The sequence below is a fragment of the Lissotriton helveticus genome, chromosome 2_1 (assembly GCF_964261635.1).
Source record: "Lissotriton helveticus chromosome 2_1, aLisHel1.1, whole genome shotgun sequence".
NCBI classification, from domain to species: Eukaryota; Metazoa; Chordata; class Amphibia; order Caudata; family Salamandridae; genus Lissotriton; species Lissotriton helveticus.
In genome coordinates, this window is record NC_136059.1 from 1,033,294,706 (window position 1) to 1,033,320,937 (window position 26,232).

General features: G+C 49.7%; 1 protein-coding gene across 3 annotated transcripts in view; it reads left to right on the forward strand.

The window, feature by feature from the left end:
• UBQLN1 (ubiquilin 1) overlaps positions 1–26,232 on the forward strand; it is a 440,323-nt gene that overhangs the window by 340,746 nt on the left and 73,345 nt on the right. For all 3 annotated transcript variants that reach the window (XM_078675823.1, XM_078675826.1, XM_078675824.1), the window contains one exon: positions 1,190–1,332. In XM_078675823.1, the coding sequence (XP_078531949.1) occupies positions 1,190–1,332 (143 nt within the window). The remainder of the gene's footprint in view (positions 1–1,189; positions 1,333–26,232) is intronic.

Genomic DNA, 26,232 nt, shown 5'->3' on the forward strand with positions numbered 1-26,232 from the left:
ATCACAGTCAATCAAACTGATGTGTGCTGTGGAAGTACTTGGAGGGTGAAGGAATGCATTTTCAAGGAGTCCGCTTGCACAACAGACTGTTCGAAAAAATTTAAATGTAATTTGTACTTGTAAAGTGCACTAATACCCATGGGTGTCCTGGCGCTGTAACGCATACTGCTGTGGAACCCTTCCTGTTTTTTCCCTGTGAAATGTCCACTCCTTGGCATTCCCAAGGTGAAGCCAGGCATCCCAGCGCTGTTGGGGCCGTTGTGGAGATTAAGCAAGCTATTGCCCAGAGTTGCAGAGTGGGGCCCATGATTAGAATAGGCACCGAGGCGAGAATTATCAGGTCCGAGGAAATTGAGCCCAAGACCCGCCGAAGCGGGAATTGAACCCTGGTCCCGGGCCAGACCTCTGCATCAGGGTCTGCCGCTCAAACCATTGAGCCACACTTCTCCACTAAAAACCACTAGCATAACGCCCTCCTTCGAGTACTCTCCCAGTACTACAGTGCATCCTCATAATCAGGCCACCCCATGGGTATAATAAAAAAAAATGCCAAAGAATCACAGTGGAATAGCCGGGACCTACTGTGCTTCAGGCTGGCTGGTGGGGAGTGGTGGTGATGGGATGAGCTGTGCTGTGTTTGGATAATGAGGTTAGACCACCAGAAGGAAGCCATGTGAAAGCTTGCCTAGTTTTTAGTACTCGTCTACCAGTCATCACAAGCTGTCTGGTTACAAAAACCTTTTAAAACCTTAGTGTCTTAACAGCATTTCTAAAAAGCATTTCCAAGCCCCGGTCCGAAAGGCGAGACCAATTGGCATTGCCAATGATTATTAGAACTTGTAGAATCATCTACACTGACAGCTGCCTGTTTTCTCTTTGGCTGCTGCACAGGAGGGAGAACTTGTACTCCCGGTTTGACGATTCACTTGTTCGCTTAAGCTTAGCATCTAAAGCAAAATCAGTGTCACTAGTGTGCTAAATGGCTCAAAAGGCCTGTTATCGTCAATTTCAGCAAAAAATCCTTTCAAATGTACATTTTCTACAACACTTGTTCCTGCTCTTTATATCCCAAAATAGACTCAAGACTAAAATAAAAGCACTAGTTACAACCTGTTAGTTTTAGATTCTTTAAGTTTTACTACTTTTTAGTTATATAATAAAAATGTAACATCTTCTGGTTTATTTGCAGCTGGAATGTTCAACACGCCAGGTATGCAGAGCTTGATGCAGCAAATCACAGAAAACCCTCAGCTAATGCAGAACATGTTATCGGCGCCTTATATGAGGAGTATGATGCAATCATTAAACCAGAACCCTGATTTAGCAGCACAGGTAAAAAACAAGCATACAAACATTAAATACTGACTCAATACACTTTTAAACCGTTATTAATGAACGATTAACTGCATGCTATGCAAACATACCATCTAACAATTATTAAATGCTATGTTTTCTAAAAAAAATAATGGTAAATGCAGAGAGATTTTTGAAATAACTACAATTTCTAATGCCTTCGGTTGTAAAGGAAAGTCTATCAAGTAGCATATCTTGCCCATTAACAGGCATCCCAGTCCTGCTGTCTGAAAATAAACATATTACAAAGCTTGATTTCTTTAGGTTGTTGTGCAGTTTCTTCATATGGCAACAGGATGTTTCTTTGCTTGGATTTTCGTATGAATACGTGAGGATCCTTGATAAAGTTAGATCTCTTAACTACCAGACTAGGAGTTGCTGGGTTGTGGGGGTTATTTGTGGCTGTTGGTAAAAGCAGAGCAGTTCTCTAACCTGCTCCCTAGCTTAGAGGATGGTTGCTTGGTACATAGCGTAGAAGTGGCAATTATTTCAATTAAAACATTAGCATGTATGCTCAATGTTGTTGGAACACAAAATGAAATTAGACAGCACTCACTAGTAGATGCTTGCAAAGGTATTATATTAAATAAATTGAAGCTCTCATAGATATTTACACACATATACAAGGCTGTCAAAGCGAGATGCAAAAAATTGCAGTGACGAGGTATGGTGACATTTGGTGCTCAGTGATAGTGGTGAAGTGCATATATACAAAGTGAAAATGAAGAAATTAAGAAATGGTCCGAAAACAAAGGGCCAAAACAATATCTCTGGTGGCTAGTGATTTGGACCAGGGGATTTGTTGAGGCTGAACCAGGTATTATCGTTGACGTTTTGACGCAGACAGAGCTTAGTTAAATTGTCATAGAGGGTCTTCTTCAGGACATAAGCGATGTGACAGCCCAGCATGGGGGTGGGCTTCCTTGGGCGTCCCTCTCAGAATGAAGGCGGCCAGTGGATCTGCAAATGTCCGGAAAGCTCAAGTTATTCAGTATATTTGGTGAGGTGGTCCTGTGATCTATAATGTTGAAGTCAATAGCCCAAATCTGATAAATCAATGAGGGCGGTAAAAAGAGGTACTTAGAAGTGGGTCAGTCACAAATCACACCCTGTGAGAAGGAGTGAGCAGAGTCTTGGTTAGATCTTTTTGCCACCACTGACAATGTGCAATGTCAGCAGTTCTGCGTGCTGAATTTATTAAGGTGACTTTGGCTGGGAGACTCTTTTCGTCTCTAGTGGAGCTTAGGCCTTCTGTATGCCTTTCTGCCCATATCACAGCTGCCCAGAGATCAGGAACAACTCGGGCTATAAGTCATCCTTGTGGTTCCTCGCTGGGCACAGAGTCTGTATCTTTAGCTGTTGAGCATGGCCATCAGGCCTCCGATCATGCTGCCCCTATGGGGGAATCTTCTGTTGCAGGGGAGGGTTCTCCACCAGAACCTGTTTACACTCTGCCTGCTGTCTTGCGTGGAGATTGAGTGGGAGCAGTTGGCAGCTTTCGACCTTCTACCCAAAATCTGTGACTTTATCTTGGCATCAATCAGTAAGGGAGAAAGAGGTAAGGCTAATGGGTTCACTAAGTCTCCCCTGTCAATATAAATAATCAAAAGAAGTGAACCTCAGAACAAAAGTCAGGTGCTCAGAAAAATCATGGAGGACAAAGTATTTAGGACGGGAGAGGCGCGGAGCAGTGCTAACTACGGCGGCCACGCAAATGTGCACAGACCCAGTTGGTCCTCCCCTTCCCATGAGGCCTTTGCCTCCTCTACAGCAAGGCTACTAGATTGGGCCTTCATTTCAGTGTTTCCAAATAGGAATTACCTTCTGGCCAATATGTATGTAAGTTAATAGTATTTACATAGGTTTTTCTTACCCTTGGTTCAACCTAAACTCACTAGGTCCTGACAAAAGCCGCTATCCTGCCTCGGCTACTTATGGCTGAAACATGTACACTAGATGTGTAGGATTAGTAATTCTTCCTAAGGACATCACCTTTTTAACCTTATCCCCATAATCTTTTTTAGTTTTATTAAATGCACTTCTTGGGATTGGAGAATTTCAATTCACCCACAAAACACATCTTTCTCAAAGTAGTCTTCTGGCCTCCAGTAAGGAGCATGGTTTCTCACCAGGAGAACTGGCCACTCAGGTTAACAAAACCCTATAATGATGCTAACAACAAAATCACCCTAGCGGAGACAACATACTGCTTCTGAGTTTTAATGCTTGAATGAGGGTCTTCAACTGAGTCCTCAGTGATTTTTCTGAGCTACTGTCTTTTGTTTTGGGTTTCAGTTATTTTGATTATTTAGGTTATCTTGGCAGCCAGGCATCCCTTCACCAAGATGGTATACGCCTGCCGTTGGGGAAAATTTATGGCATGTTGTACAAAGGGACAGATCAATTCCCTTTCTGCCCCTCTATATCAGGTTCTTCTCTCTCTTACCCTCTCAGCGGTTGCCTGACCAGCCATTCCACTTCAAATCCCTTATTATAAATAGGTTTCTGAAAGGTTTACAACATTTATGCCCACCTTCTCCATGTATTAATCTCCAAGTGGGACCTCAATCTTATCCTCACTTTCCTCATGTGTGCTCCCTTTGATCCCCTGCACAATTGTCCACTGAGGTTCCTTACCATCAAGACGGCCCTTCTTATGGCTATAGCATCTGCCTGGAGGGTCTGTGAACTTCAGGGTCTTTCATCCAAGCCTCCTTACCTGAGCAGCTACCCAGGCAAACTAGTGCTTCGTACAAGAGCTTCATTTCTAGCGAAAGTGGTCACTCCCTTTCATGTAGGCCAATCCATCATACTGCATTCTTTTTACTCTCCGCCTCATCCCTCCAAGAAAGAGAAGCAACTAAACCATCTGGACCCAAAAAGGGCATTGTTGTTCTACATTGACTACACACAAGAGTTCCGGGTGAACGACCAACTCCTCGTAGGGCATGTCGAAGTGAACAAAGGACGGGTCATTAAGAATAGGACCATCTCATGATGGTTTGTACTCTGTATCAAAATCTGCTAATTATTGACTAACAAGCAACCCTCCGAAAGGTTGCGTGCTCATTTCACCAGAGCTGAAGCTGCAACCACTACGTTAGCACACAGAGTTCCAGTCTGGACACCTGCCAGGCAGCTACATGGGTTTCTTTGCACACGTTTACCAAACACTTCTGCCCAGATATTCAGGTCTGCATGGATCGGCGTTTTGCTTATCGGTTCTGCAGAACTTCCTAGTGGGAAATTGGTCCGCAGACGCACCTCCTGGGAGATATTGCTTGGGTTCTATTCTAAGGTGAGGAATCTCCAGCTGAAAGTCTATATAAGATGAACAAGGTAATTATCTTCGGTAATGCCTTATCTGGTAGTGACTGTCTAGCCACAGATTGCTTTCCGACTCACCCATCCTCCCCGCTCTGCAACCGGATTTCTAGGGACTGGGTTTTCCCTTTTCAGCGCCCTAGTTTCCCACACCAGTGGTCAGTGTACTTCATGGCTCAGCGCCTCTGGCATGGAAAGCCACGTAAAGTAACTGATGTCCGCACACCGGGGTGGCGGCTATATAGGCACCATGCACATCACTTTCGCCGTGGACGACAACACTCAGAGCCAAATGACACCACCTACCAGCTCAAAAATTTACTGCTCTAGAAAAAGTTCTGGATCCAGTTTGATGCCTGGGGATAATTCTAGGGTGAGGAATATGCGGCTAGATAGTCTCTACCAGATAAGGCATTATTGAAGGTAAATAACTGCTTCTTTCAGCCTATCCACTGGGATTGTCACCAGATGTTTTCATGGAAGACTGCTTTTATTCTGGCAAATCACCGCAGCCAGGAGGATTGGAGCGATCCAGTTAGTTTCCATCCAAACTCCCTACATCAAATTTGAAAAGAAAACTTCTCACCAATAGTTTTATGCCAAAGGGCCATTTTTTCTTCCTTTCTCAGTGACAAGGTTTACTTACCAACTTACTTTCCTAAGCAGCCTTCTCCAGCGGAGAGGGGCTCCACACTCTTTAGACATAAATTGATGCTGCAAAGTTTACATGGTATAACAAAATTCTTAACAAGTCACATCATCTCAGGGTCTCCTGTAGCATCTCCAACCAGGGCTGCCATACCTTGAAACATAGGATCATTTCTGGGTTATGGCTAATGCTCACTGTTTTCAGTTTTTACTGATTTTATCCAGATAAATACAGACAGAAAACCATTTCTTTTGCTGTCTGTATTTTTTTTTTAATGTGGATTAAAATGGAAATTAAGCTCTTTTTTGAGTGATTCAAAATACTGTCCGTCCAGCAGCTTTGCGAATTAACTTGTAAGGGGGAAACATTTTTTTTTTTAGTAATCTGCTAAACTTCTACCCACAGATTACTTACCGTAGAATATTCACCAGGCACCAGACTGGCTTCTGTAATTTTTGAGCAGTCTCCTTCCATGCCAGTAGGTGGTGTCACTTAGCTCTATGTGACAACGTTTACGACAGAAGTGTTGTGCACGGGTCCCGTATAAGCTCTATCTCAGCGCACTGACCTCCATTCCGTATTTCCATTTTTTTAAAGGATTTCTTCGTATTATCGAAGACTAGTGTGCCTAATTTTTCCAGAATGCCCTTGAAGAAGACCTCTGGGTTAAGCCATATGGAGCCTGTCATCGGCAGATGTCGGTGACAGACTCCTACTTTGGTGTATCTGTGGCGCCTGGAGAGGGACCACAACTCTGCTATTTGCGTGGAGTACCAGACCATAAATTCCATGGCCATGCAAATCTGCGCCACTCTTGGTCTTATTTGCGAGGGAGGTCTTGGGACCACTCCCAGAGTTGCTCACCTTGATCTTAATTGCAATCCAGAACTTCTTCTGATGAGTTTCATAAGATATCAAATAAATCTTAGAAATCTTAGAATTCTCTGCTTCCTCATGATGATGGTCCGGAAGGCGGTTGAGGTCCAGCACCTGGGACTGCCAACGGCCGGTACAGACTAACGTGTTGAGAGGTGTTTCAGCCTGGGGTATCCTCCGCAGAACCCTTGTGCCCTTTAATAAAACCTTCACATTTGTCCTGCTCGGGCCTGGGCTAAGTCCTGCACAGGCAATCGTGTGCACAGAAATAAATTCACATCTGGGGTTGGTTCATGTAGACCGGCAACAAGTGCTCCCTCTGGATGTGCCTGCCTGCCGCCAGAACGACACAGTATCAGAATTGCAGAGGAACAACATTATGCTGGCTACAAATTACAGGCAGTTCTGATATAATGAGAAGCGTAACCAGCATAGTACAGTTCCACGATCAGTTTTTTTTAAACATGTATTTATTACAGCTTGCAACAGTAGTACACAAAGCCCCACAACTGGGGTACAGCAATACCAACATAGCATATTTCGATACAAGCCATTTTTGTCGCCCAACAGTAAAAGCTCAGAACCCGCCCCCCCTTCCCCCACCCCTCCTGGTACTTTAGGCGATGTTACATCGTACAGTTGTTGAATCCGAAGCATTGTGAACTCACATGAATGCTAGCTCATAAAGGTAGTCCCAAGTCCGATAATTCCTGGTCAGACACAAGAAGAAATCAGTACAAATAAAGAGAGATACTCTACAAATCAGGGTGGCTCAGTAAATACATTGTCAGTGGGGCCCAAAAATCTTTAGGCCTTGAGGCCTAAGGCAAATCTTCCGCATAGGCCTCCAGCTGTTCCCTACAGTAAACCAAGTCACGGATCCATTTCCTCACAGTGGGTGTGGTTTTGCGCCCCAATATTGCGCTACAGCACGTTTAGCCAACAGACTCGAAACAGCGACCACTCGCCTATTGCAAGGCTTAAGATACTTCACGCTACCCAGCAGGCATACCTCCGGTACACATCGTACGCGCTCCATCACAGTATCTGAAAGTATGCGCACAACACTGTCCCAGAATGCAGCTATCCCTGCACACTGCCACGCTAGGTGCAAAAAATTGACGTCCGCCTCCCCGTACCGCACGCAACAAGCGGTGTCATGCTGACGAAATCTCCGCAGTTGCACTGGAGTATAGTATAACTGCTGCAAAAATGTAAAATGGATGATGCGAAGATTGTAGTTCGCCGTAAGACGCCCAGTTAACTCACAGCAGAATTTCCAGTGATCTAGCGGCAATGTGAACCCCAGCGTGGCATTCCATTTTAGATATGAAGGGTATTCCCTTGGCTCCCTCTCTCACAGTGATGCACCATATAGCCTAGTAATCAGACCCTTACACTCTTTCCCAGCCAGCACTGCCTGCAGAGCTCGCAGTGTTTGTGGTTCAGTTGGATCGTTAGGGTAAACGGCTCTGACCGCTTGCCACAGTCTCACGTATGTAAATCCCAACATCAATCCATGATTCCTAACCGCCTGTACATCTAGAAGCTAGCGGAATTGGCCCTGTTTATACAGGTCACCCATCCGTGTAACCCCAACAGTCTCCAGCGCCCGTAGAGCAGATCGCTCCTGTGCTGGCGAGATATCCGGATTCTCAGCTATTTGGTAGCATCGGGGCATAAAGGTAGTCCAGCTGTGCACTCTTGGCAAGTGCCTGCCAGGCCCATGCAGTGCACTGCGCAGGGTTAATTTCTGCCCTAGGGCCCCCGCCCCCACCAGATAGTGCTACCGCCACTAGCGGCTTCGGGAGTACCGCGTCAGACTCGATTGCCGCATGAGGCTGAAACCGTTGCGTAAAGAACCAATAGTGTGCAAACTGCGCCTCTGCGCTCAGATAATATAAGCGCATATCGGGTGCCTCAAACCCCGGTCAAATGGCTGCACAAGAACATCCCAACTACATCTGGGCTGCTTCCCGCCCCATACAAATGACAGTAAGGCCGATAGTAGCGTCTCAAACAGAGAAATATTCAGCCTAATGGGGATATTCACAAACAGATATAGCAGTTTACGTAGAATAGACATTTTCGTCACTGCAATGCGATCCGCAAGCGACAGGGGCAGCCTGGACCACCGTTCCGCCCTATCTGTGATCTTTGTAACAACTCGGCCATAATTCATAGAGATTACCTGAACAGGATCCCTATGCAACCATATTCCCAGGTATTTCACTGGGTCCCGGGTCCAAGTCAGAGGGAAGACCAGCTCATCCTCACGTGTGCCAGCTGTCAGCTGGAGCACCGTCAACTTAGCCCGGTTAATCCCCAATCCGGAGTAGCCCTCGAATTTAACATATTCACAGCCTCCCCCAAGTCTCAGATGGAAGCTTTAGGTACCGACGGATAGCGCGGGGCCTCGTACAACCTGAGCAAGGTCCAGGTGAGGTGAGGTCCTTCTCCCTACCATGGAGGAATTTGTATTTCCTTATTGACATGGAGGGCTAATGGCTGCGGTTGTTACAGGTTGTACTGTATTCAACCTTTCTAATTTTTTATTTCTCTCACTTTGGTGGTGGTGGTGTTTTTTGTGTTTCACTACTACTTGTGCAACTATTGAAAGAACAGAGGCCCTGACGAATGCCATGGGATTTTATACCCGATAGGCAGAAACATGTTGGCCCGTTATCCGACAGATATTTGTTTGACTGTCTCTCTTGCACTGTTCTTGGTTTTTAACTAGGAGGTGTGGTTCGTCCGCAGAATAAAGTTGCTAGTAGGAGGACACTCCATCCTATTTTAAAGTCACTACTTCTTTGTTGCACTGCTATTCACTTGACCATCAAGGATCAGCCATCACTGACGGTTCGCGTATGTTGGTGGACCAAATCCTTAACCAGCAATAGATGGTGCGGTGTTTGTTGTCCCAATGATCAGGGGACCAGACTGACATGCACTTGGGTTTGGCCAAATGATAGGACTGATCACTGAGTCTATTTGATGGAAACCCTTCACTAATTGTTCTGGATTTGTCAGACATGTATGAATGATCTGCGCTGTGTTGGCTTTTCCTATACACATGGTGTTCACCGTATATTGAATTATGCTGTCTTCATGTGATTTATACACCCCGAGATCCTGGTGACTCGGACTGACAGTCCAGCTATATAATTAAGCTGATAGACCCTCTGTGTTTTCTGTGTTATACATATTACATGGCCTCACATCTGCTGGTCCTCAATGAGTGGTGGTATGGGGGCAGGACCGACCCGGCCTACGCGGTCAAGAGGCAGTGTATGGGAGATCACACTTTACACACTGTACTCTACTCTGCACCGATACGTAACTCCTTGCCATCTGCTACGAAACTTGTATTCCAAATTGGCGGCAGGCGCTGCGGAGGATCGGGTGGTGGAATAGGTTGACCCGGGAGACCCTTCTTTGGCACAATGGGCGACTACTGCAACTGGCTACATTGTCTGGCTTTCGGGGCTCCCGAATCAGTTTCTCTACTCTTGGGGACGTAATGCGGGGTTCGATCCTGAAATCTTTTCAGGATTTACAGAAGGATTTTCAGATGCCTAAACCCCAATTTTACAGATACCTGCAGTTCTGACATGCCATCTCTCCGCACATTAAGGGCCTGGGGGCTCTGGCTGAGTTTAGTCGCATAGTAGCAAAGGTATTTATGGGGGACCTCCACGACCACAAGATCTCCAAAAGCTATCAGTCCCTGGTCACCCACAGCTCCCCCTATGCTGTAGCGCCTTAGGGAGGCTTGGGAGGGAGACATAGGCCCAATGGAGGAGGAGGAGGAGGAGTGGGCGGAGGCTCTAGCCTCCCCGTGGGGGGTCAGCCATAGCCGTAAGCCTGCACTTTATCCAGTTTAAATACCTCCAACGGGTCTATTTCACCAGGGTCAGACTCTGGAGGGCGGGATTGGTAGCCTCCCCGATATGTCTTCGATGTGAACATGAAGAAGGTACACCACTGCACACTGTTTGGCACTGCTCCGCGTTAGCGAGATTCTGGAGGGGGGTTATGGCGTGCCTCTCTGAAGTGCTGGGTTGGGACCTCCTCAGCTCACCAAAGCTAGTCCTGCTACATGGTATGGACAACATAGGAGGCAACATATACAAGCGCCATCTTATGTTACTAGGGTTTACCTTAGCAAGAGGGATATCGCTAGGGCCTGGAAGGCTCCAAGGGCGCCCTCGGTGTCTGCGTTGAAAAATGGCATGGATTTTTGTATGAGTTTGGAGATTCCCATCTTTGTGGCCAGGGGGTGCTCGCTTAAGCATTTAAAAATTTGGAAGGGGTGGCCGGATTATCGCGGCTTAGAGCTGGAACCCGTCTCCATAGCCAGGTCCCCCGACCCCGCTTCGCTCCTACTTTAGCCGGCAAAAGATACAGCCTCTGGGGCACTGACAGATCATGTTTATGTGGACAAGGCTGTTCTTTTTGTGGTGCTGTTCTAAAGTAGGTGCAAGTGCGATGGGGGTTGGGTTCATGGGGTTCTTGTTTTATTTTTATTTTGTTGATATTTCATTGTATTGCTATTGAGTTGTCCTATTTTGATTACTGAAACTGTCAAAGTCAGTTCAATGTACATTTCGTATGCAAAAGTTGCTGGGGTACAGTGCTGTGCGCTATATTTGTTATTTGACAAATAAAATCTGTTCTTAAAAAAAAAAAAAAATAGTGTAAGGTGGCGAAGACCGTTCACAAGTTGTACGTGGTTGACCTAGCGGCCACGAACCCCGACTGGTCAGGGAGAACCAGTAAAGGAACAAGCGGCTGTAGCCTGAGGGCAATCATCTTTGAAGAAGCATAACCAAGAGGGCCTCCTTCAAGCTAGGGGGGAGACGTCCAGCGTCATATGCCTCCGCATATACCTCTAGGAGCCTGGGGGCCAGGTCATCCACGTAGGTCTTATAAAATTCGCTGGGGAGCCCATCCAGCCCCGCAGCTTTACACGTAGGGAGGGACATGATAGTAAGCGTTACATCCTCTACATCGAATGGTTGTGTAAGATGTTCCCTATGATCTAAAGACAGCCAACCAAGAGCAATGTCATCCAGAAAGGAGTGTATGGCTGCTGTGTTCACCATGGTCTTGTTTTGGTAGAGTCTACTATAGAAATTTAGAATTACCTCGCTGATCGCGTGTGTGGTGTAGTTGGCTGCCCCCTCATCATCAAGCATCTCTGTAATATATTCCTAACTTTGTGGTGCCGCCAGCTTTTGTGCCAGCGAGTGACCGGGCCTGCCCCCCTCGCCATAATATCTAGCCGTGCATCGCCTAGATCTATGGGCCAACTCTTGATCCACTATGTCGTTCTGTTCAGTCACTAGCTCCTGTATCGCAGACAACGTTGCAGGGGAAGGGTCCTTCTGGTAAGCGCGCTCTAGAGTGGAAATTTCCGCAGCTAATTTATGAATCCTACGCCATAGATTTCTCAGCACACCCGCCTGCGCCCCCATGCATACTCCCCTGATGGTCACCTTAAATGCCTCCCACATAACTCCCGCACTCTCAACAGAACCCTCATTCTCTCAAAATTATTTTCGGTTGGCCTCCCCAATGGTATGCTTAAAACCCAAGTCAGCCAACGAAGCTGGCTGCAGCTGCCATGCAAATGGAGGTCTCTCGCATGTGGGTACCTGCAGCTCCAGGAGCACAGGAGAATGATCCGAAAGTGTTCTAGCCAAGTGACTGACCCTGACCGCCCATGTGCACGCAACCTCGGTGGCAAGCCAAATATCCAGGCGGGAGCACGTCCCATGCACAGAGGAGACAAAGGTACTCTCACGCACCCCAGCATGTCGCAAGCGCCAGACATCACACAATCCACCTGCCTTCAACAGTCCCAGGAATACCTCTGATGCTTGCTTAGGCCGCACCGTCCCACGTCCCAAACAATCCATAGCTAGATCTAGACAGACATTAAAGTCGTCACCCCAGAGTATCTCCACAGTAGGAAACCCTGAGATGTGGCGCCATACATCCACAAAGAAGGCCCTATCATCAACATTTGGTTGGTAGACATTCACCAAAAGTACACTCGCTCCACCCAACTGGCCATGCACCTTTAGCACTCTGCCCTGATCATCCGTTTCATCCCGAAGCACAGTAAATGGGACCCCACGCTTAAATAGGATCATCACTCCACGTGAATAGGTAGAATAAGAGGATGCTACCCACACCCCCGCCCAACGTGCACCTACATTTTTCTCAGAAAGTTTGGCGAGATGCTTCTCTTGTAAAAAAAAAAACTATTTGGACGTCCATCCTATCCAGATATGTTAAAACAGATAGAATCTTTTTAGGAGTGTTCAGGCCATGAACATTCCACGTTAAGAACTTTACTTTACCACTCATTAAGGTCATATAGCATTACAAACTTCCCAGATGGATAAATCGAGAACATGAGCCCACAATCGCAGAGAAAGGTGGATGCTACCATACCGTCAACCCCACCTCAACTCTCACCCCACAGCCCCCCACCCACTTCAGCGTCCTCAACTTGCTAAAGCCATCCCAGCCCTGTCAAACCCAACCCAACGAGAAAAAACAGATAAGTACAGATGGGGTACTCCCATTTGGGGTGCGTCAGAGTGCATCTAGCCTCCCATAGAGTAGGAGGTGGTTGAGCAGAGCTAGTAACTGTGCCTGTTACAGTGACTTACAACCTCCCAAGCCTCCAGCACAAAGTGAGCACATCCAGGAAAGGAGGCACAAAACTTTCAACCTGAAAGAAAACAGTTGTGAACAATTGCATATCACAGTTCAGAGAGTGTCAGCATAGATACATTATAAAATGACTTGCGAGTAGGAAACCATTCCACACTCCTACTGTTCCTCAGTAGCCCGCGGCGACTGGGATTCACGCCGTCTTCGCTTCTAGTGTTTAGCATGCTCCAGGGCATCCTTGGGGTTGGTGAACACCTTTCAATCCCCATCAGGACCTATATGCAGGCGAGCAAGGTATAACATTGCATAGGGACCCCTTCGATTGTTAAAATTATTTCACAGCACCAAACTCCCTGCACAGCAACAGTAAAATCAGGGTAGAACTAAAGTGAGTTGTCCTGATGTACAATATTGCCGATGTCCCAGGCCATACGCAAAATAGCATCTCGTTCCCTATAATTTAACAGTCGCGCAATGATCGGGTGGGGAGGAGAGCATGGGACTGGCCTCGCTGCAAGGGAGCGGTGGGCCCGCTCGATGATGAACATCGCGGATAGCTGCTCAGTGCCAAAGATGTCCTTGATCAAATGTTTCAAGAATGTCTCCATCTTACCAACATTTGTGGATTCCGGCAGGCTCGTAAGACGTATATTAATACGCCGGGAACAGGCCTCCAAGTCCTCATTCTTGGCTTGAATAAGAGCCAGGACCTTCATGTTAAGCGCCTTCCCAGCAATATCACTCAGCCCATCTTCAGTCGCAGACAATCGCTGTTCTACCTCACCCACGCGGGTATTCTGCTTCTCAAGTTGCGTCGACATATGTTCTAGGTCATGGGTACTCACAAACTTAATCTCTGGGGCCAAATTTGCAGTGTGGTTTGTGGCCAAGGGCCACACCGGAGGGGGCGGGGCTAGAGCGAAAAAATCCTGTGACCATGAGGTTGAACACAGGCGCCTTCGTCCACTGAGCCACCAGACCCGGCATACACACATCTCTCTCCCTCCCTCCATCTGTCTCCCTCCCTCTGTCTCCCTCCCTCTGTCTCCCTCCCTCTGTCTCCCTCCCTCTGTCTCCCTCCCTCTGTCTCCCTCCCTCTGTCTCCCTCCCTCTGTCTCCCTCCCTCTGTCTCCCTCCCTCTGTCTCCCTCCCTCTGTCTCCCTCCCTCTGTCTCCCTCCCTCTGTCTCCCTCTCTCTGTCTCCCTCTCTCTGTCTCCCTCTCTCTGTCTCCCTCTCTCTGTCTCCCTCTCTCTGTCTCCCTCTCTCTGTCTCCCTCTCTCTGTCTCCCTCTCTCTGTCTCCCTCTCTCTGTCTCCCTCTCTCTGTCTCCCTCTCTCTGTCTCCCTCTCTCTGTCTCCCTCTCTCTGTCTCCCTCTCTCTGTCTCCCTCTCTCTGTCTCCCTCTCTCTGTCTCCCTCTCTCTGTCTCCCTCTCTCTGTCTCCCCCTCTCTGTCTCCCCCCTCTGTCTCCCCCTCTCTGTCTCCCCCTCTCTGTCTCCCTCTCTCTGTCTCCCTCTCTCTGTCTCCCTCTCTCTGTCTCCCTCTCTCTGTCTCCCTCTCTCCCTCTGTCTCCCTCTCTCCCTCTGTCTCCCTCTCTCCCTCTGTCTCCCTCTCTCCCTCTGTCTCCCTGTCTCCCTCTCCCCCTCCCTGTCTGTCTCCCTCCCTCCCTCTCTGTCTCCCTCCCTCCCTCTCGGTCTCCCTCCCTCCCTCTCGGTCTCCCTCCCTCCCTCTCGGTCTCCCTCCCTCTCTATCTCTCTCCCTCCCTCTCTGTCTCTCCCCCCTCCCTCTCTGTCTCTCTCCCTCCCTCTCTGTCTCTCTCTCCCTCCCTCTCTGTCTCTCTCTCCCTCCCTCTCTGTCTCTCTCTCCCTCCCTCTCTGTCTCTCTCTCCCTCCCTCTCTGTCTCTCTCTCCCTCCCTCTCTGTCTCTCTCTCCCTCTCTCTCTGTCTCCCTCTCCCTCTCTCTCTGTCTCCCTCTCTCTGTCTGTCACCTCACCCCAGCCTCCAGGGCGCACACACAGCCACACTGAGTACTTCACAGGTCTTTAAAATACCATTTACTTGTTAATGAGGCTTTGTTGTGAATCACCCGGCCCCCATAGAGCAGAGTGTCTCGGAGTCCGCGCTGCTGCGGCGGTGTTTGCTAACACTATTTACATTTTTTATTTTAAAACGTAGGTACAATGTCTGCAAGGTCTGCGGGCTGCCTAGGAAGGCTTGCCGGGCCGTACTATGAGCACCCGTGGTCTAGGTGATGATTTACAGCTGCAATCGTCCCCTCTATAGATTGGAGGCTACGTTGCATGGCCAACAGCGTTGTCTCGAGAGTAGAGGGTTCCTCACTATGGGTGTCCGCCTCTGAATCCGAATCTGCCTTTTGTGGAGGTTTTGAGGATTTACGTGCCTCAAACATGAGGCAAGGTTGGGACTTGTCAGTTCTCCCCATGTTGTCCGCAGCAAGAACCAGGCTTACTCAGCAGGGAAGAGATGAGAAAAAGGACAACACCAGAGTTGCGCCACTAAGGCCCAAGGATCAGATCATAAAAGGTACCAGCAACAATCCGACTTGTGGCTCACTGGTCCTGACTTCTCACCAACCGCCTGCCCACCTCACCCGGTATACCAGGAGGAAGATATCGCAACCACAGAACCAGGGAATGTCAGTTGCCCCCTAGCCTACAGGACCCGTGCCGCAGGACCTCAGTAAATACTCACCGCAACAAACACAGCAAAGCCCCAGGATAATGCCCTCCTTAATCTGAAGGCAGCAGAGATACGCAGGTCACCAGAAGTGAGCAGCAACCGTAATCCAGTAAAACTAGACACAGTGACACAGTGAGGCCAAGGTGCCACCAGCCTCAGTAATAGCAGTGTAATGCAATGTCTCCAATTCACTACACCTCTTGAGTTATAGGACCCCCAGCCACGGGATAGTCTTTGTTAACTGGTGTTCTTGTGTTATGTTGCTTATATATTATTTATGTTGTTGCATTAGATCGCCAAACACACAGAGGGAGACTCCAGCAGTGCAGTGAGAGGGCAATGGCAGCTCGCAGCAGGGTATTCGCTGGAAGCCAGCTCCCCCCAACGATCACAAGTCTGTGACAGCTAGCACCGAGTAAGTGCAGAGATCAAAAACACAGACCCCGTGTCAGTCAAGCCCCAGGGGTGCCAGCTCGTTGATGCACAATATAGAACGATGCCTCTCAAGCCGCTGCACCGCTGAGCCACAAGTCGCCGCAGCCCACACCATTTCGTGCACCGCGACCCAACAACGGCTCACAGGCCGTGGCCCGTACCCAGGCCTGCACCCACCTCCAGAGCTACTGGCCCGGGCTGGACGACACCCCACAAGGATGCCGTTGGGCTTCTCAGCAGCTCGTACCAGGCCGGGAAGGTCCGACGGGCCTCCATCACGTAGGCGCTCGGCCGAGTCTCCTCTTTCGGCAGCAGGGGCCCAGCTCCCCTCAGCACAACAGCGGCCCATGGAACAGCCACCAGCGAGCATGGAGTGTGCACCGCTGTCTATTCGGGCTCCACAAGTAGCAGGGCAGTCTCTTCAGGGCACAAGGGGCTCTAGCAGTCGCAGGCGGGCTCCATCTTCAGAAACTCGCAGATGCTGCCATTTTGTAGATAGGCAGCAGGGACCAAGCAACGCCTGTTTGCGGTCGTGTCGCTCATGTGCAGCTGCCAAAACCGCCTCAGATCCAGGCAGAATATGTCAGAGGTGAGGTGCGGTCGTCAGCAGCACATAGAAGCAGTGTAGACAGGCAGATACTGAGTGGCTAAGGGGTCAGCCGGGCAGAGCCTCACTAGGGTGCGGCCATTTGGCCTTGCGGCACCCTCTAGCGTCATCAATGAAGTCATTCATAACATGAACATTCAGCAGAACACTTAAAAAGAGGTATATCTTTTTTCATAGATAGTTTTCCCTCCCTATATTTATCTGGAATAGATGTTTACACCTATGATTTGTAGGCTCTTTCATGTACCCTCCATCATGGTTTTTTATTGTTTCTGAATGTACCCTTTACATTTTTGCTCACATTAAAATTGTATATCTATGAAAACAAGCATTTACAATGCAATAGGTCTCGCATTGACGTGAGTTTGAGCGATTGGCATTGCAAATAACAATGCCTTTTATTTTTGTTTTATTTTTAAAAACATAATTAAAAGGCATTGTGTTAAATTAAGCAATAAAAGGTAAAGTAAAACAGAGAAATTCCAAGATGGGGTTTAATCTGGGAAGGCACAGTACTGTTACATCCAGAGTCCAGTTGCAGAATGACAGATACACATTCCAAAGAGAATGAGGCAAACTGGATGGCATGCGCTGCAGTCATAAGTACACAGCATACTTAAAGGGAAAGAAACATAATAGGGAAACTAAGATAAATTAATAAAATATAAAATACATTGTAACACACCTCTTCCCTAAAGGAAAACAAGAAAATATTAAAAGAACTACATTGTATGAATTTTAATTATACATCTATACATTAGCACATTTTGCTACATGTTTAACATTCCACACCTTACCATCTTGTGTGATTACACTGTTACGATTAATTCTTATAATTTTCAAAGGTCTTCCAAACTTTGCTTCTCCTTTAAGTAAAATTCCAGGTGTACGTATCCTGACCCATTCTCCAATTGTAAAACTGGGTTCCTTCACTTTCATGCGAACGTCATACATAAGTTTACTTGCAAGTTGTTTCTTATCTACTCTCTGTGCTACCTATCTTTATCAATTACTGATATTTGGTTCTGTACTGCTTTTTTAAACTACCAAGGACATGGTTTCGGAACAGGCTCTCTTCCCTTAAGTAAACAAAAAGGAGCAACTTCAGTGGTAGATTGGGGTGTTATTCTGTACAACCACAGCTTTTCCCTCAACTTATCTTTCCACAACGCTCTAAAATTCCTTGCCCACAAAATATCTTGTTTAGGAACTCTGTTCTATCTCTCCACTTGCCCATTACCTTGTGGTTCATACAAGGCAGTAGTAATGTGGCGAATGTTCAAAAATGTAAGGTAATCAGACATTTCACTCGACTTCATCTGCACACCATTATCAGTAATAAGGGCCTCGGGATATCCTTCACGAGCAAAAATGTCCTTGAAAAATGAAATGACAGCTTCAGTGTTGGCATGAGGTACCAACTTCACCTTACCATTTGGAATGGTAATCAGTCATGACAAGGGCAAATCTAGAATCTTGAGGAAAAAATTGAATGGACCAGAGATGTCAAAACCCACTTTTTGCCATGGAAATTCTGGCCAACGAATTGGTATGAGGGGAGCAAGATTACATTTGAGCATCTTTTCACTACTCACACACTCGAACACTCTCTCACAACTCTGTGAACAAACCTATCGAAACCTGGCCACCAAAAAGCATTTCTAATCAGTCTTTTCATGGAAGACATACTTTTTTTTTTTCAACTCTTTATTGAAGACTGCGGTCAGATATTGCAATGTACATACAGGTTCTGCACATCCTATACAGTCTTTTCTGTTTTTCTCCCTCTTTCATCTTTAAACATCTGACTCATTATCTCACATGGTACTGGTCCATACAAATCGTCTACTAATAGCATGAACAACTTTATATAAAAGTGTTATTTCTTTACAAGTAAATACAAACTGTCAATGCTCGATCAGTTCTCAGCGTGTATACATCTGCGGCCTCATAATTGAAGGCGTCGCCAGTCGCTATCCCTCCCAACCTCCCACCCCGTTCTGTACGTCTCCTGAGATCTCTGCACAGGCTATGCTATATTCCTGGGGCTAGTAATCGTGAAGGGCTGACATATCTAAATAAGTGTGATCATCATCCACTGGCCAACCTGTGCACTCCCTGGACCAGTCTCCATTCGCGGACCCACCCCCCCTCTCCCAGCCATCCCCGCTACGCGGTCTCCGTCTGGGAGGGCGACAAGTCCATGTCCTCCAGCTCCAACAGCATCCGTTCCCAATCTTGTGCAATCGGGTGTTTCCGTAGCCCCCGTTCCTCTTCCCTCCTGAGTATTGCACCTTCGGCCCTACCCCACTTCAATACTTCGGATCGCCAGACCTCTACAGTCGGGGATCGTGCAGATTTCCATCTCATAGTCAGTGCCCTGACCGCCAGTAATAATGCTAAGTCTATGAACTTCAGTGGGGCCCTACGTCCTTTGGGTCTTTTCCTGTGTCCAAGCAAGCACGGCAGCACCCCCTCGGGTATCTGTATGCCCGTGGCAGTGTAGAGTATGTGTCGGACCTGTCCCCAATAGCCGTCTATGCGTGGGCAGGACCATAGCATGTGGAGAAGGCCGTCCTCCTCCGCATGACACCGGGGACAGCAATGGGAAGAGGCAGGAAACATCCTGTGCAGCCTTTGGGGGGTAAGGTATGCCCGATGTTGTAACATGGCTTGGATAAATATAAACTTCACATTTCTGGACACTCTTCTAGGGTGTTCCAGAACAACCTTCCATGCCCCATCTGTCATAGCCTCCCCTGTGTCCAACGTCCAGGTGGTCCTGAGAGAAGTAAGGGGCGTAGCAGCGTGCTCCCTAATGCCAGTATATAACCACCTCACTAGGTGGCCTCCATTCCCCATGTAATGTAGTAGGTGCACTAGCTCATGTTGCTCCGGTTTGCTACGCTGTGAGGCCCATGTAGTACGTATGTAGTGTGTCACCGTGGCATGTAGGAGGTATAGTCGTGGTGGGGCTCCCGTGGCTTGCACAAAGGAGGCATGATCTAATAGCGCGTCATCACCAAACAGGTCACCAACTCTGTCTACCCCCGCATCCGTCCAGGGCTGTCAGCCGACCTTGTGGCGTTGGAATTCCCAGAAGGGGGATGTTATCGGCATACGGTGGGGCCGTTGACGTGTATGCCAGAGCTTTCCGCCAGCATATCGGGGCGGTATGCAAAAGAGGGTGTTAGTCTCGGGGTACTTTGGCCTTGGGAAGTAGTAGGGAGTGCAGTTCTCCGCGTGCCATCTGTTCACCGGTAAAACCGATCTCGTGCAGATGTCTACCCGCCACCCATCGTGATAGCCATTGTAATTGGCTCACGTAATAATAACCGCTAAAGTCTGGCACACCCAGGCCTCCCCGCCTGGTTCCCAGTTGAAGTTTTTTTAGGCTTATTCTCCGCCTGCCAGAACCCCAGATTAGGGTGATCAAGAGTGTATTTAAGGTATTACAAATATTCTGTGGGAGGAGAACCGGTAGGTTTACAAAATAATAAAGCAAGCGGGGAAGCATGATCATTTTAGAGACGGCTATCCTACCCATGACGGACAGTGGCAGAGATGTCCAGAATTGCACACTACTACGAAGGCCGGTAATGGCTCGCCGAATATTGCAGTTGATCTGGTCTTCCGGTCATCTATAGACCCGTATGCCTAAATACTTAAACGTATTCTGTGCTATCGGAATTTGGGAGGCGCCAAACAGCATGTGGGTTGGCCGTTGTCCCTCATGTAAATAAAACCCCACCGATTTCACCGGGTGGATCGCCAGGCCTGACATGTTTGCGAAACGGTCAAAGATGGTCGCTAAGGCCGAATGATACTCCTCCAGATCCCGGAAATACAAAAGGATATCGTCAGCGTAAATTGATATCAAATTGGGTGTGCCACCGACGAAGATGCCCTTCTCGGCCATCCCGGTCCAGAGGGCGATCGCCAGAGGCTCAAGGGTCAAGACAAACAGGGACAACAGCGGGCAGCCCTGTCGAGTGCCACGATATATGTTATAACTAGAGGAGACGTGTCGACCGGTGCGCGCCCGAGCTGTCGGGCGTGTGTACAACAGCCGGATCCATCGTATCAGGGAGTCAGGGAGGCCAAAACGTTTCAAGACCTCAAACATAAATACCCAGGACAGTGAGTCAAAAGCTTGACGGAGGTCCAGAGCGACACAGCCGGCCTGAGGTAGAGTCGGTGGCGTCGCAGCGATGAGGACGTGCAGTCTTCTCGTGTTTTGGGACGTACTCCTCCCCGGCCGGAATCCACACTGGTTCTGATGAATCAAGGCCGGAAGGTGGGACTGTATCAGCAGAGCTATGACTTTACTGAGTATTTTATACTCCGTAGAGAGCATTGAGAGTGGTCTGTAATTGGTGAGGTCAAGGGCGTCCCGGCCGGGTTTAGGGATTGAAATAACTGAGGCTTGCATCGTCGTTCTAGGCAGGTGACCAAGTTCATAGGATTCCTTATAGATGTTCTCCAAGACGGGGACCAGGGTCGTAGAGTAAGACTGGTAAAACTCTACCGGCAGGCCGTCCTGTTCAGGAGTCTTACCTCGGTTAAGAGATCGGATGGCTATTTTGATTTCCTGCTGCGTGATGGGTCCACCTATCTCTGCCTGCTCCGCTTGGGACAAGACCGGGAAAGGCAAGTCCCTCAGAAAGTTTATCATCTCTTCATGGTCCTCCAGGGGGGGGGGGGGGGGAGCATATAGCGTACTAAGGTAATCCCTAAAAGCATCATTTATGGCCGATTGTGTAGTTACCAGTGCTCCCGTGCTGTCCCTAATCTGTGTAATCACTGGGGTCTCGGGACTGTCTCGTACCAGCCGAGCCAGTAAAGCACCCGACCTGTCTGAGTTGGCCTGTTGTCGTCGCAAGTAGACTTTGTAGTCAATAACTCTGAGTTTCTAAGAGTTCGGTGTGCTCAATATTACACAGTCGTAACTCTCCTTTGCGATCAGGGTTCTCACCCACCGCCGACTCTAGTGCCTGTAGGCGAGTCTCTACGTCGCACAGCTTCCTGTGGATCTCCTGCCGGGCACCGACCACCTGACCAATGGCCGCCCCCCTTATCACGGCCTTCATAGCGTCCCACACCGTCAAGTTAGAGGTCACTGAGTCCCAGTATTCCCGAAAGTAATTGTCTAGGGTGACTGTCAAGGAAGTGCGGAAAGGGGCGTCCTCCAGCAGTACCGGATTAAGTCTCCAGGTGGGCACCAGAGATGGCACCCTCCCCCAGTGTAAGTCGAGTGTCAGAGGCCTGTGATCGGAGAAGGTTTTAGCCATATAAACTGAGGACGTGCATTTAGACACCAAGGACTTAGTACTCAGAAATCTATCCAATCGGGTATGTAAGTCATGTACCGGGGAGTAGTAGGAGTATTCTCTGTGTGTCGGGTAGAGTGTGCGCCATATATCTGTCAGACCCCAGCCCTGCATTCATGTCCTAAACGAGTCCGCCAGTCTGTGGACACCTGTCGTCTGGAGGGGGGGGTGCGACCTATCAAGGGCTACGTCCAGTACCATGTTCCAATCTCCCCCTAGAATCCAAGGGTAACCCAACCAGTCAGCCAGTGCTTGTCCCACCCTCGCAAGGAATGTGTCATGATCAAAGTTCGGGGCATATACGCTGCCCAAAACTACGAGTGTGCCGTCCAGTTCACCTTTCACTAGGATATACCTGCCCTGGTCATCACCCTCCTGTCCAGTTCCACAAAGGGAGTACCGTATCTCACCCAGATGGTAGCCCCTCTGGAGAAAACTGAATATGTCGTAGAGAACACAGTCCCCCTCCACTTCTTCCGCAGTGTGAGTGTCTCAGAGTGCGTTAGGTGGGATTCCTTTAGGAATACGATATGGGCGTGCTGTCGGAGCAAGTATGCATGCACTCTGTGTCGCTTTTGTATGGCACCAAGTCCCCGCACATTCCAGGTAGCCAGCCTATACTTCCCTACAGTGTCAGCCATATTCGGTGATCAGCGTCGTAAGAGACCGTGCCCTTAGCTGTAGCACAAGTTCTAACAGTAATAAGCCAGGAGACGTACTTCTGCCCACCCCAAACTCGAACTCTTGTGGCGCAGCTAGAGAACATTGCTGTGCCGAACCATGAAATGTAAAACATAACAAACCAAACAGTGGTGCATTCGCCATTGGGAGGTGGCATAGCTTGGACCCTGTCCATCTAGTCTAACAGTGCTACTCTGTCGGCTCAACAGCGCCGCCGGGGAAATCTGTGCACAATCTATATGTCTCGCAGCGACCTCCTAAGGGGAGGAGGGGAAGGGGGGACCAGGGGTGGGGGGGAAGAAGAATGGGAGAGGGGGAAATCAAGGGGGGGAGAGAGAGGGGGGGGCCTCGCACGCGCATCCCTCACACTCCATGTACAATCGGGGGTCTCAGTTCGCAAAGGCCATAAAGAACCAGACAATAAAGTACAGCTATCAAGGGCCGAGCCCTCAATGTCTTAGCGTGGAGTCAACCTCTAAATGTCACAGGAGGGAGCACCTCCAAAAATACAGTGTCCACATCCCCCACCCCGTACCCCCACCCCATTGCAAGTCACCATCAAAAGGATATCAGTAGGAGACAAAGTTTTAGGGCTCTCCAGGTTGAGCCCTCACTCCAGACCATTGTCCAGCATTTCGTCCGCCGCTCTCGGCGTCACCGTTGTGAACAGTATCACGCTGTGTTCTGAGTCTGAATGTGGTGTACTGTCTTCCGTATCCGTGTTAATTAGTTTGTGTTCATCGCGAAAAGAGCCCACCATGCTGACCGCTGTCATCTGGTCTTCCCTTTGTTGTGCGATAGAGGGCTTGCGTCGTCTGGGTTGCGCCGACGATGTGGGTGAAGTTCTTCCTCCACGATCCGAGCCGTTCTCGGACCTGCCAGACGCCCCCCCTCGGAGTTGCCTCGACGCCCATCACCTCCAACCACTCCTCCGCGTCAGTAGGGCTCTCGAAGAAGTGGGTCTTGTTGTCATGGATGATCTTGAGGCGGGCCGGGAATAACAGGGATTACCGGAGATTTGCCTTCTGGAGCTTTTTCTTGACCGCAAAGTAGGATGACCTTTGTGGTTGCACTTGATTAGTATAGTCCGGGTATAGCGAGATTCGCTGGTTTTCATATTCAATGAGCTATTTCTCCCGGGCCTTCTGCAGGAGCATATCCCTATCCCGGTAGTTCAGGATCTTGACTATCAACGGTCGCGGTGGCTGTCCTGTTCTAGGCCTTCCCGTAGGAATCCGGTGTGCCCGTTCCACACAGAACAACGGCGACAGTCCCTCCGGGGCGATATGATCGCGGAACCACTGCTCCATGAACTCCGTTGCGCGGGACCCCTCACTGCGTTCTGGAAGCCCAATGGCGCGGATGTTATTGCGTCGGTTGCGCCCTTCAGCATCCTCCACGTGGTCCATGAGGGTCGTCACTTGCTCCTGCAGTTGCTTGATAGAGTTAGTGTGATCTGCCACCGTCTGAGTTATCTCTGCCGACGTCTTCCCCTGGTCTTTCACTTTGTCAGCCAGCTTACCGAGGTCAGCTTTTAATAAAGAGAGATTAGTGGTGAGGGCGCCCAGCTGGGTTTCCATAGCCAGTCGAGAGTCTCTGATCTCTTGCAGGATCAAGTCCAACTTGTAAGCCTGCTGATCCCCGCCCGAGGCTTGTTCAAGGGGGGTTAGTACGGAGCCGTCTTGCATAGCCCCCGGGGCCGGTCCGGTGTTCGCCGGGCCATCCTTCCCATTCAGTGCCCGAGCTCCCTTTCGGACCATGGTTGCCCCAGTCAGGCACGGCCAGTCACCGGGCGTGGTCGTCCGCGTGGGGGGTACTCCAGGCAGCTCCTTGTCCACTCCAGGCGACCTCCTCTCACCGGATCACCAGGTGTTATGATCGCCTCTCTCCCTCTCCCATGCGCCGTGGCACTGCACTCCGCACGCCCCTCAAGACCGCAGCACGAAAGTCCAGGCGGTTCCGGTGTCCCCCCCGGCGCCTGCCAGCGGCGTGCACCGTCTCAGAGGTCAGCCCACGTGCTGCGGCAGCTCTATCATCGGCCTTGGTAGCCCACAGAAGGATTCGGAGTCGCGGGGAGGGAGGACTAATCGGGGGGGGGGGGGAAGAAAGAGAGGGGCAGGAGGAACCCGGGCTCAAAATCTGGGATCGCCCACAGTTGGTGGCCCCCTCTCGTCCCCACGCCCCCGCCGGTCAAGCGAGCAGGGTCGTGAGGTTCACCGTCTCACCTTCCTCCCCAGCATCTTGCCACGCTGTACAGTTCAGGGGTCAGGTCGCTTGAATGCGCGTCTTCTGGTTCCTCCTCACTCCCCCGCGCTGGTCGCCAAGGCCAGGGGGGAAACCAGCCATCGGGCTTCTTACCCAGCCAGTGGGGCCACAACTCCTCTCAGTGGGCCGGCGGCGTCCCGGCCTCCGCCGCGTGGTCTCTGAGGGCGGCAGCAAGGGAGAATCCTAGTGTCTCTCAATGGCAGCAGCCGCCCTCGCCGTCATAGGAGGGAGGAGAGGAGGAAGAAGGGAGACCAGCCAGGGGGGGGGCAAGACGGAAGGCACGTCTCGCAATGCCCCCCGAGGGTCACCAGCTCCGCACCTCCACCCTCGGAGTCGCCGCTGCAGGGACCCGCGTCGGTGCCCTGGTCGCCACACTCCCTCCTCCTCAGGGACCGCCGGCTGTCCGCCACTTCAATCACGGTCCCCGCCGTCTCCGGGTCTCCTTCACAGTCAGGACCGCCAGGCTGCAGAGTAATCCCTCCGATGTGGGGCCGCTAGGCAGGCCGGCAAGAATCACGGGTGTCTCAGCCGCATCTCACGGACCCTCCGCGTCACTTCCGGTCCGCCGCGTCCGAAGCCTCTCGGTGTCTCTCCCAGCGCCAGGCCCCGGCTGATCACGCAGGGGAAGGCCGCACTCGTCGCGAGCGCGATCTCCGGTCGCCGGCACTCCTCGAGCCCCGGAAGCGCTCCGGAGCCGCCGCAGGTCCCCACGGCTCAGGATCTACAGGCTGCGGTCGGTGTGTGGGCTCCCCAGAGGCCCTATCAGGATGTGAGATCCCCGGCGGCACCGGAGCTCTAACAGACTCCGTCCGCCATCATGGCTCGCTAGCCACGCCCCCCCATGGAAGACATACCTAAATGAGTTTCATGACTTACATTTAAAATATGTTCACGTAGGGATATTGGAGGAATACATTTTCCTTTACGGAAAATCAAATCTCCCTCCACCACAAGTTCATCAGAAACATTCCAATAAGGAGAAAGTTCAGCAGAAATTTCAGATTTTACAGGCCACCCCACTTTAGTGTAGTTAATGACCTCTGACAAAAGTGAATCATCTTCCATCGCTTCGTTCCACATTTCTTTAGTTATGGATTTGAAACTTCCTGAAAGAATTTCCTCAATACCAGCAACAATTTCTTCAACCTCACATTCATCACTCTCAACACAAGGAAGTCTCGAGAGACAATAAGCTGTAACCTCAATTTTTCCCAGCACATATTCCACAGAAAAATTATATTCTTGCAAACGAGACATCAAACTCGCAATGCGAGCGGTGGCATTTTGTCCCCCTCCAGGAGACAAAATTGCAACTAAAGGTTTGTG